At 44.8% G+C, this 12,013-nt stretch overlaps 1 protein-coding gene across 2 annotated transcripts in view; it reads left to right on the top strand.

Annotated features, from left to right (window-relative positions):
- Positions 1 to 5,189: 5,189 nt before the first annotated feature.
- PLCH1 (phospholipase C eta 1) overlaps positions 5,190 to 12,013 on the top strand; it is a 227,197-nt gene continuing 220,373 nt past the window's right edge. For both annotated transcript variants that reach the window (XM_075548867.1, XM_075548866.1), the window contains exon 1: positions 5,190 to 5,268. In XM_075548867.1, coding sequence (XP_075404982.1) covers positions 5,190 to 5,268 — 79 coding nt within the window. The remainder of the gene's footprint in view (positions 5,269 to 12,013) is intronic.

Here is a 12,013-nt window from a genome sequence, read left to right as displayed (position 1 = left end):
AATGGTAATTGAGGGTCTCACTCAATGGTGTTGGGACAATCAGAGTGTCACATACGCAAGCATGAAATTGGACCCTTAAATCATACCATATGCAAAAATTAACCAGACCTAAATTTATGAACTAAAGTGATCATCCTCTTTGAAGAAAACAGAGGGGCAAATCTTCATATTAGACTCGACATGGTTTTAAAAATACAACACCTAGAATACAAGCAACAAGAGAAAAAGTAGAATATAAAAAGACAAACAACCCAATTAAACATTGGGAAAGTATTTACATAGACAATTCACTAAAAAACATGGCCCCCAAACACATGAAAGACATTCATCACTAAGGAAATAAATGCAAACGACAACCACCAAAGAAACACCCTTCCAGTGCACTCAGATGCTGTGTTGGTGTTGTGGTCAGGTGTGGTTGAGTTGTTTCTGACTCAGCGTGACCCTGTAACAGAGTAGAACTGCCCCACTGAATTGTCAAGGTTTGTCATCTACCTGGGAGCAGAGGGCCTCATGTTTCTTCCCCAGAACGGCCAGAGGGCTTGAACTTTGGACCTTTCAGTTAGCAGTTCAGCACTTTAAAAATGACCACAATGACAATACTAAGGAAAGTAGCAATGGTTGATGTGGAGAAATTGGAACCCTTGTCTATTGCTGGTGGGTGTAAAATGATGTACACTACATTCAAGGGATAATTTCTTAAAAAAATAAATCATTTTATTGGGGGATCTGATAGCTCTTATAAACAATTCATACATCAATTGTGTCAAGTACATTTGTACATATGTTTCCATCATCATTTTCAAAACATTTTCTTTCTACTTGAGCCCTTGGTATCAGTTCCTCTTTTTTCCCTCCTTGCCCACTCCCACTCTCATGAATCCCTGGCAAATTATAAACTATTATTGTTTTCATATCTTACATCATCCACTGTCTCCCTTCACCCACATCTCTGTTGTTCCTCCCCAAAGGCTTGGGGTGGGAGGATGTTCACGTCGATCATTGTGATCTGTTGACCTCATTTCCCCTTATCTTCCCCCTATCCACATGGCATTACTACTCCCATTACTGTACGTGGAGGGGTGTTAAGCTGTCCTGGATTCTATGTGCTGAGAGCTCTTGTCTACACTAGTGGATATGCTCTGGTCTAGCCGGGTTTGTAAGGTAGAATTGGAGTCATGATAGTTGTAGGAAGAAAGCAATAAAGAACTAGAGGAATGTTGTGTGTTTCCTTAGTGCTATACTGCAGTCTGGCTATCTTGTCTCTTCCTTGTGACCCTTCTGTGAAGACATGTCCAATTGTTTACAGATAGGCCACTCTGTAAACACTCTCGGTGTCACGGTGACTCTACTAGTTGGCATTGGCATGATTGTTTTGAGTCTTCTGACTCCTGATACCTGATCCTGTTGACACATGGTGATTACACAGGCTGGTGTACTTCTTCTATGTGGACTTTGTTGCTTCTCTGCTAGATGGCTGCTTGTTTAACTTTAAGCCTTTAAGATCCCAGATGTTATATCTTTTAATAGCTGGGCACCATCAGCTTTCTTCACCACATTTACTTTTGTGCCCATTTTGTCTTCAGTGAGCCTGTTGGGAAGGTGAACATCACAGAATGCCAGGTTATTAGAACAAGTGTTCTTGTATTGAGGGAGGACTTGAGTAGAGGCCCAATGTCCGTCTACTTCCTTAATATTCAACATATAAGTATATCTACATAGGACTATATCTCTATCATTATGTATAAATGTACTTACACATAGACATGCCTATATTTATACTTCTGTAAATGTTTTTTGCCTCGTAGTTCTTTCCTCTGTTTCCTTTTACTTTCCTCCGGTCCCACAGTCATGTTTGACCTTTATTTAGCTCTCAATAATTCCTCTCAGCTACATTGCCCTTGATTGATCCCCATCAAGCATTCTACACTCGCCTTGGCATCCAGTTTAGGTCTCTTTTTGTTCCCTTGTCCCTGGGTTTATTGGCTACCCCCTACCCTTTCTCCCACCTCCCCTTCTCCCATGTCCCCCAGAACTGTCAGTTCTATTGCTTTCACTTCGGGATTATCTTGCCTATCTTAAATAGATAAACAGAATAACAAGAAGAAAAGAAGAAGAGGAGGAGATGGGAAGAAGAAGAAGAAGGAGGAGGAGGAGGAGGAGGAGGAGGAGGAGGAGGAGGAGGAGGAGGAGGAGGAGGAGGCCTGTAATCGGGATTCCTGGAGGATTCCTTGCTTTGCTCCCCTTGCTGCTCTGTTGCGCTCCCTCTGTAATTTTCCCTGGTGTGTGTGTATCAGACCGGACACAATTCCTGAACGGGGTCTCCAGTGCTGTCCCCTGCAGTGCTGTGGATCAGTGAGGGGATATCGTCTTTGGGGCTAGGTGGGCCAGGATACGGTTCTCTCTCTCCTTCTTAGTTTTCTCCCGTGTGGTCTTGGCTGACCCGCCACTCTCCCTGGGCTGTATCTTTAGTGCTGTCCTCTGGAGTGCAGTCTTCTGGGGAGGGGCAGGGGTCAATGTAGAAATTGGGCCTGACCCCACAGACCTCTCTTCAAGGGAGATGCATTTATTTTACCATATATATATATATATGTGTGTGTGTGTATGTGTGTGTGTGTGTGTGTGTGTATGTATGTATTTTGGGGATGGGGGTAGAATTCTCACCACCCCCAACATGCAGTCATCCAGTCATTTCTGTGTATACAGTTGTGTGGCTTTGGTTACATTCTTCAGACTGTTACCATTCTCACTCCCGTTAAATTATTTCACCCCATCCATTTACAGTCATTTGATCAGCTGAAAGGAGGAGAGAAGCGAGTATTGGAGAGATGAAGCGATTCCTTCATGCTGGTGGGATAAAGTAGCAGGGAAACTGGGAACCATGATCTCCTGACTGTGGTCTTTGACACAGATTCTGCTTTTCAAAGGTAGCCATGTCCGAGAATTGTCAGGGTGCGTTCAAAATCACCACATTGCTCTACAGCTTTGTCTCTTCCTCCTGGCCTGTCCAGCTAGAACCCTGTTTCTGGAGTCAGACAACACTGGTGTCAAGTTTCATTGCTAGATTATCCCAGCAACATAAGTGGATCACTTACTTTTTCTAGTACTCTCTCCTCTCCTTTTCTCTGGTAAAGGGAGATACCAGCATCTGTCTCAGAAGATGGATGTATGAGCCAATGACAGGCATGCATACGAATGTCTTTTGTTGAAATTAAGTACAAATACAAATAAAAAAAGATTAACAAGGGTCTACTGAACACCCCCAACCGCTATGCACAAATGCACATTGTCCATAGTGTGACTTCACTTTCTCCTTCCCTGGACTGAGAGAGAGCTCGCCAGCTGTGAAAGAGAAGGGAGGAGCAAGCGTGGCCCCCAGTAAATAAGGATCGGACTGGGTTGTCTGTAGTCAGAGTCCCTCTGAATTTAGCATTCGCTCAAGTTATATACAAGTTATAAACACACTTTCGGTAGGAAATCGCTAGTATTGATGTTACTAAACATTATCGCCAGTCCTCAGGAATGGTGGTCTTATGAAAAATGGAGATGTCTTCAAATTGATGTACACGTACTGGGTCATATCTAGCAGTCCCTGGGTGGAGCCAGTGGTGAAGGCTGGGCTGATCAAGAAGAGGCCGCAGTGTGAATCTGCCCTGGGGGCCGGGGAGGAAAGGCTGGGGGTGGGTCTACTTGGGATCAAGATCACCACTATTGCAAACCCTGGGTGTGGAGCACAGTCCCACTGGGATGCGTGTGAGATAGAACCGACTCACTGGACACTGGTTTGGTTTCTATATATGCTTAAATGTATAGAAAAAAAAATAGGATGTGAGGGAAGAGAGAAGTTCCATTTAAAAAAAATTGACGAATTTTAGTATTGTTTTAGTTCTGTGTTTTTTGTTTTAAAACGACAGAGCATTCATGACTATCGGCGATTCAAAGTTCTTTCAAAAGAAGAGGTCTCCAGGGTACTGGGAGGGGTAGAAAAGCAGCAGAGGTGAGTGGATCGAGAATTCTCGATTCCTTGTCATTTTGCAACTAGGTTTCAGGTGATTTTTATCCTGCAGGAATGGGACTCATCCTGGGAATCAGGAGAAGCAGGCAAATTTAACTAGAAGGCGGTTGTCGGGCAGGTGGTGGTGATGGGGTCAGGCAAGAGGGGCTAGAGACACAATTGGATGGATTTGGGTTAGGTAAGAACCCTTTTGGGTTCTTGGTGAGAGGTCAAGATGAGAATGTTTGGCAAATACGTTGGATCCTTCTCAATTGTAGCCCCACAAACGAGCGGAGGAAGCCCTGATAATTTAAATTTTCATCCGGTGGCTGTCAGAGGCCAGATGACAAATTGCTTCCCACCTGTGGCGTTCATCTCACACCGGCCCTCCTTGGTTCTGCCTGGTTTTATTCTCGGAACAGAAAAGCGGCTGGGATTCTGAAAAGTTGCTTTAGTCAAAACCCGAGAACAAAGGAGGGCCTTGTTCAGGGTGATGCCCATCAGCTGGAGGAGTTCAATTCATCAGCGTGGATCTCTGCTTTTCAAGTTCGTGCCCTAGTTGGCGTGTGTTTCCCGGTGTCTGTCCAGGGGGGGCCTTGCGGAGGAGAGGCAAGGCTGCTTCTTAACCCCGCTCCATGGAGCTCTGCCGCCGGCTCTGGTTACACTCCCAGTTCGCTCTGGACCTCCGCATTGAACCAAGAAGCATGTCCCCGTGTTTGGATGCCGCTATGATTTCTGAAATCCCACAGACTACCCAGTCCTCCATCATGGCACTGAGACCAGATTTAGGAGCCTGGGATGACAGCCCTCCTAGGCTGCGGCTGACCTTTGGTCAGAAGTGCCCAGCGCTGGTTGGCATGGGTTTGGACACGGTCCGGAGTGTGCTCAACCCCATCTGGAACTTGTTCCAGGATGGTGCATTTATTTCCCCTGGAGACGGTGGTACCTTCCAGCCCAGTTTGGAAAAGCGACTCCTCTGGAATGTGTCCACCCCCTGGGAGACCTGTGGGAAATTTCTTAGCGGCCCGGGCACTGCCGAGATTTGCGCAGGGTGTGTAGCTGCGCGAGGCCTGGGGGCGAATGGCATCCTGCCACCCGCGTGAGCGTGCTGCCGCCGTTCTCTTCAGTTTTGTCTCTTTCTGTTTCCCTTGACAGGGCAATTGGGTTTTGATGCGGTGCCAGCCCCCTGGTGACAATGAGCTACTGGAACTTGGAGAAGAGGAGCTGTGTGCAGTACCGCAGGCACTTTCTGGTGGACAACAGTGTGTTTCATGGTGAGCCGCCTGCTGCGCCTAAGTATCTGGATCTTTTTTTTTCTCTTTCTGACAGCACTTTTATTCCAGCGCCCTGCATGCAAATATGGTGTAATTGTTGGCCTGCGCCAGGAGCCGGAGTTAACTTGGTGGTGGATAATTGCCCGAGAAGCCCAGCTGGACTCGCTCCCCACAGTTAGCAGTGTGCCCCCTTCTCCACCACCACGGCGGCAGGCCTGCCAGTTCCTACCCTACAGGTTCCTTCAGGTGCCCGTCCTCCCTCTCGCACTAGACCTTCAACTGCAGCCACGGCCCTTTTTGGTGTTTGCCGTCTTGAGGGGCGAGCTCCTGAGTGGTGCTGAAAGGTTGGTGGTCCCAGCACACCTCCAGGTGCCTCAGAAGACTGAAGGTCACAACCTGGCAACCCGGGGGGTGGGGGTGGGGGAGCGGTTCCTTGCACATGCGCTGTTGTCAGGACTCAGACCCCCACTGGCCTGCGGCAGCAGCACTAACGACAAGAGCAAGGGCCACAGAAACAAGTCTGGAGTGAGCGCAGTCCCTAACGGGACCACCCGTGCTCACTCCGGCAGGGAGTCAAGCAGCGCAAAAGATGAAGGCCTTCCACAAGATGGATTGACACAGTGGCTGGGCCACTGGGCACAGGACCAGGCCGTCTTTCACAGGGTCCCGATGAGTCAGAACCAACTCAACAGCTCCGAACAGTAGCATATGCTCCAGTTTAAGGCACACTGTAAAGACCACTGTTTCATTTTCTTCCCTTGGGGCTTTAAGGCGTCTCTATTTTCAACTACATATAAAAACCTTGTCTATGGGGTGGATTACTGCAGCTACATCCAAGAGTAATCAATGTTGGTACTGCCCTTGGCAAACTAGGATGAATTGCCTTCATCCTGCTGGCCTCTGTTTGCTTTATGTAGACTGACAAGGGATAGGCTTCGGCAACCTGCTATCAGGATACCCTTGAGGGCAATTTATTTGAGCGCCAACGATTTATGTGTTGCCAAGATTGCTGGAATAACCTGGTGGGAAGGTTGTGGAGGGAGAGAGATTTCTGGGGAGTGAGCAAGCGCTGATTAACAGAATCCTGGAATCTCAGCTTCCTTCAGCTTTCTAACTTAGGTACTGTTCTCCCCCACCCCAATTTGGTGACAGGCTAATCTTGTTGCTTCCAATGAAGTTTAAGGTAACGAAATGAACTTCCCTCCCTTCTACTGTGCTCTTGCACCTTCATTATGCCTCCTTGTGATCAGACACTCTGGAGTCCCTGGCTTGGTATACAGGGTCAACCTTGAAAGGTGGGTGCTTGAAAGGACTGGTGATCTGCTTCTGAAGGGTCACCCCCTGGAAAGTCCTCGAGAAGGCAGTTTTGTCCTGACACACATGGGTCACCGTGAGTCGGGATTGACTCAACAGCAGCTGGCACAGGACCTTACTTAGTAGTGACTGGCTTCATTTTGTGGGTAAAAGATGGAAAGAGCAGACATGACATGATGAGCTCCAGCCGCCATAGCTGAGTATTAACAAGAATTAAAGCTCTTGCCTCTACGTTTCCCTGTGGCCGTTTTTGGCACTGTAGTGGCAAAGTGCCGCACGTGAGTGAAGGCGCTGTGGGAGCCGTGACTTCATGCTGGCACTGAGGTTCCGTCGCTCCATCTCTGTCACACACAGGGTTGGTTCGACAGTACTTTCTGTTGCAACTTCCTGTGTTTAGAAAGAACTCTACATCGTCAGAGAAACATGGAAGACTAGCTTTAGTTTTCAATTCATGCTTTGTGCCAATTTTGAAAAGGTAAAAATGCCTCCATTATTTTAGAATGCCTCCATGCAGCCATCAGAAGACTCTAAAAAGGTATGAACCATTTCCTATTTATTTTTATTGCGATTCCATTAATTAGTATAATACTGTGTTACAGATACTTACGCTAAAAGCTTGATGAATACTGTCACATTGAATCCGTCTGACTCCCTCGCAATACTTATTTGCTCCATTTTATGGATGGAGGAACATAGGCTGTGGGAGGTTGTGGAGCACTGTTCTGATATTCAAACCCTGCTCTGCGTGACTGCAGGAACTGGCTGTGTTTGAGACTGCTGTCACTCACGGTGACCCCCTGTCCAAAGGAATTTCCAGGGCTGGTCTTTCGGAAGTAGAGCCCCAGGCCTTTCTTCCTAGTTGCCTCTTTTGCACCGTTTAGGAACTTGACCCGACTCCATAACCCCACTCTTTCCCTTTTTTTTTTGCCATCTCTTTTGAGAAGTTAGCAGTTTGAGAGGTTTAAATTCTTTCCCACACTATTCTCTCTGGAGTACACAATAACCAGAGGTGTATCATTTTGAGGGTACTTTCTAATCCTTTGTATCTAGTACTCTCTCAAATAAATGTGCCCACTTGGATGACTTCCAAGATTCTTTCTACTTCTAATTAATCTCTGTGATTCTTTTCAAGTATTTCTAAGAACGAGGACTATTATATTTGGTGCAAAAGAGGCAGCTTTTCATTAAGCACAAGATACACAAGGGGGCAGTATAATACTTAAAATAGGAATTGATTATCTTGTTTTTTTTTTTGTATTACTCTTTTGAAAGGATTTAGAGATATTAAATCCTCCCAAGATTGCAGGGATTAAAGCCAATTAGAATTACGATTCTGTTCAAATTATAATAACACAAGAGCTTAAAGTACTTCTGATATGTCTAAGGATATATTTTAATTCAAGAAGAAATGATCCCATCTAGTCTGTTTCTTGAACACAAAAGTATTGTCTGTTTAAATAGGAACTTAATACAGGGGAGAGTTGTGAGATATCTTGGTATACTTTGAGCTCTTACCTTTATAAAATCATTCTGATTCAGAGAGGAGGTGGAGACAGGCCACACCGAATCACAATGAACAGGTTTCTTGTAACTGGGTTCTGGAGCCTGAAGTAAGCAGTCGGAAACGTTTTGTTTACTAGCTTGGCATCTTGTCTATGTTATTGTTTCCTTCCATTACCAAGCCAACCACCACCCACAAACAAACAAACAAACCCTTTCTCATTAAAAAGTAAAATCTTTTCCATTATACACAGAAAAAAATAATTTCCTCTGCAAACTGATAGACTTTGTAATATGCAGACTTGGTTTACTCGGAGTTCCCAGGAGAAAAGGGCTACAGTAAAACGAGGGTCCTTTTGTCCAAGCATTGTGGAAAGTGATACAGTACTACGTGCAACGAGTAGGATAAAAATTACCTCTGAGCCATCAGTCCCTCTGGTGGGTCAATGTCCTTAAGGCGCAAGAATGATAACATGAACAGTGTTCATTGCAACACTGTTCACAGAAGCAAAAAGATGGAAACGACTTCACTGCCCACCAGGAGAAGATCAAGAAACACTGGTGCGTACACCCAATGGCCTACACCGTGCATCACTAAGAAACAAGGATGAAACTACAAACACTTCCTAGCAGAGCATGGAGAACATGATGCTGTTGAGTGAAGTTAGCTGACCATAAACAAATATTATATGAGACCACTGTTCTAAGCAGAACAACAACAACAACAACAACAACAACAACAGGCTGAAGACTTTCATAGCAAAGGGAGCAGACTCTGGAGCTTGTCAAAAAGGGGGCGGTGGGGCAAGCGAGGAAAGGGGAAACCATGGGCTAGACTGCTGATGGGTATTAACTTTTGTGAAATGGAAGATGGGGTTCCGAAAGAGGGAGAAGAGAAATCAAGGAGCGGGAGTGGGAAGGGTCGACTATTGGCGATACTAGTTAGTAGTTTAAACTGTTGAATAAAAAGTCGATGATCTGAAATGTAACCCCCATCTAATTTATAATTTAAAAATTGTTGTTAAAAAATATAAGTCAAATGAGGATTTTTGTGGTCAGCTGCCATATGGACCAGAATGGTCAACAAAATGAAAATGAAAAATGTAAAGTTTGTGTATAATGTCACAGTTAATAAAGTATATTTATGGCTTATTAAAAAATTATTATAAAGATAGAATGTTGTCATGGGAGGCCCTGCATGGTAAAAAAGGTTAATGTACTTGGTAGCTAACCAAAAGTTTGGAAGTTTTAGTCCACCTGGAACCTCCTTGGATGAGATTTTCTTCTGAAAAATCATCCATTGAAGATCCCCATGCTCCATTGAAGAGTCAGAGCAGTGCGCATGGGTCTGCTGTGATGCCATGAACCGGTATCCACTCACTGGTGGCAACTGTTGTTTTTAAAATGTTGTAATTGGAACAATTTAGAAACTACTCATAATTCCATAACCCAAAGAGAAGTACTGTTATATTTTTGTCTGCTCCCTTCTGGTCATTTATCTAATACTTCATCATTATAACCTTTTAGAAGTAAGAATGAAATACCGTGAACAGAGAGGAAATTGCGTGTGTTGGATAACACAAATGAGCTGGTTGTGTTCTGTTTAGCGACGAGAAAAACCCTGTGAGAATACTGTGTGAAGCTGATGGTGGGACTATCAGGTGCCCTTTCCCACTGGTCTGTCTTTTGCTCAGATTTTAGGGCAGCTACGGAACCTAAAGGGATCGAGCACCTGCCGAACAGCTGACAGCCAAAAGCCCTCCTCTGCTTTTGCTTTCTTGATGGGTTTGCAAGGGAGGCAATAACTTGCACAAAGAATGCATTGTAGTGTGAACGTTACCGTGATGGCTTCTATTTACAGAAATTACTTCAATTAGAAATAATGACTTAAAAATCAAAAGGAGAAAGAATGACTTTTTCCTAAGGTGCCATGGTAGAGCAGTTGGTGAAGCACTTGGGTGCTAACCACAAGTTGGTGGTCCCAACCCACGAGCAGCTGTGATGGAGAAAGATGGGACGGTCTGCAGTGTCCGGCTACCTGTTAGGTCAACTGGGTCATATGTATGCGCCGATGAACTCAGTCGTTTGTTTTACGTCCCTTTACCTGGACTAAGAGAAAGAGGAGCCTCGCTTTACCTTTAGTTTCCTCCGATCACATGGCTTCATTCCAAATGAGAGCTTATTTTCAGATATCTGGTAGTGTGGTGGCCATGCTTCGTTCTGTAATCCACAAGGTTGGCTGTTCAGACCCATCAGCTGCTTTGCGGGAGGAAGACGGGGCTTTGTGCTCCTGTAAAAATTTACAGTCCTGGAAACTCACAGGGCAGTTTGACCCTGTCTTATAGGGTCACTATTAGTTGGCATTGACTCAGTGGCAGTGAGTTAAAAAAAAAAAGCTCAGCTAAGGATCCCTGGTGACACGGTGGGTTATGTATTGGACTGTGAACTGCAGGATTAGCAGTTCAAACCTACTAGTTACTCTGAGGGAGAAAGAAGAGGCTGTCTGTTTCCGTAAATAGTGATGATCCTGGAAACCCTAAGGAGCTGTTCTACTTAGTCCTGTAGGGTGTCTGTGATTCAGAACCCATCTGATGGTGATGAGTTTGGTTTTGGCGTTTATACTTGCAATTGTTTAATTAGTTACAATGAATTAATCACAGCATCCTTTTTCTGTCCTGGGATACAGTTGATTCTTAATGGTGTTTTTACAATTAAGGCATACGTTTCTCATACGGATAAGCTTTCCCAGACATTTCAGTTCCTGGCTAGAATATACTTGGAGGTAACGTAAGTTTTGTTTTCATGCACAGCTCGTTGCAAATGTAATATTGGAAAAATATTAGTTGCTTTCCTGTAAGTTATTACGGTATCACTCCAACGTGCTATTCTGAAATTTATGGCTGTTGTGGTCATGTTGTTATGTGGGTGCTTCCGAGTGACCATTGCCAAGCTGGAGCAGCAAACATTTCGAACTGAATAATGAGTATCTCTTACTATCTAGGGATAGAGTGGAGAAAAGTTTTCTTATTCTACATTTATGCAGCTTGCATGCATTCTGTTGTACACGAGGTCGCTACGGGTGGGAACTGACTCCATGGTACCCAACACAGACATGGCATGTTTTTACAAAGTACTTGGTGCCTCAGTGCTGCCTACTACTGAAAACAGTGAATTTAGCAAGACAAATGATTTCCACTTTCACTTATTTTCACTGTGATAAAATATACATGGCATGAAACTTACTTTTAGGGATGGGACATTTGCAATGTTATGTAACCTTCTTTATGCCCTAATTCTGGACCGTGTTTTCAGCAGCTCCAAAGGAAACCCAGTACCGTTTGTAGTAGTTGACTAGAGGAACAAATCCAGGAACACTCATGTATATGTAAGAGAGAGCTTTATATCATTTGTATATATTTTATATCAATTGTATATTGAGAAAACATCCCAGCCCAGCCTAGATCAAGTCCATGAATTCAATATTAGGCCATATGTCCCACACTAGTTTTATAAATTCCTCTCCAAACTCATGTAGCACACGCGATGATGCCAAATACAGGAAGGTCACAGGCTGGTGGGTGAAGAGTCTTATGGATCCAGTGGCCGGTGGAAACATCTCAGTGCTGGGGAGGATCGCCATGCGCTGTTCCAGCTCTCTGAGGTTGGCTCCTCAACAGCTAGGTGAAGCAGAGAGAGAGTGTGTCCTGCCTCCAGTGAGGAAGAGAGGAAGTTCCCAGAATCCTCATGAGAAGCTACGTCCACAAGGAAGCACCAGGCTGTGACCTGATTGACAGGCTAGACTCCACCCCTTCACTCTTAATATCCTCAAGTTGACAGGAGATTATGTAACTACCACATCATTCAACGGATACAATTTTTATTATATTTTTGGTGGCAGTGTGCTCAGCAAAACAGGTTCCCATTCGCCAGT

The sequence above is a fragment of the Tenrec ecaudatus genome, chromosome 4 (genome assembly GCF_050624435.1).
Source record: "Tenrec ecaudatus isolate mTenEca1 chromosome 4, mTenEca1.hap1, whole genome shotgun sequence".
Taxonomy (NCBI): Eukaryota; Metazoa; Chordata; class Mammalia; order Afrosoricida; family Tenrecidae; genus Tenrec; species Tenrec ecaudatus.
The sequence above is the reverse complement of the archived record's forward strand: the minus strand, read 5'-3'. Positions and strand labels throughout refer to the sequence as shown.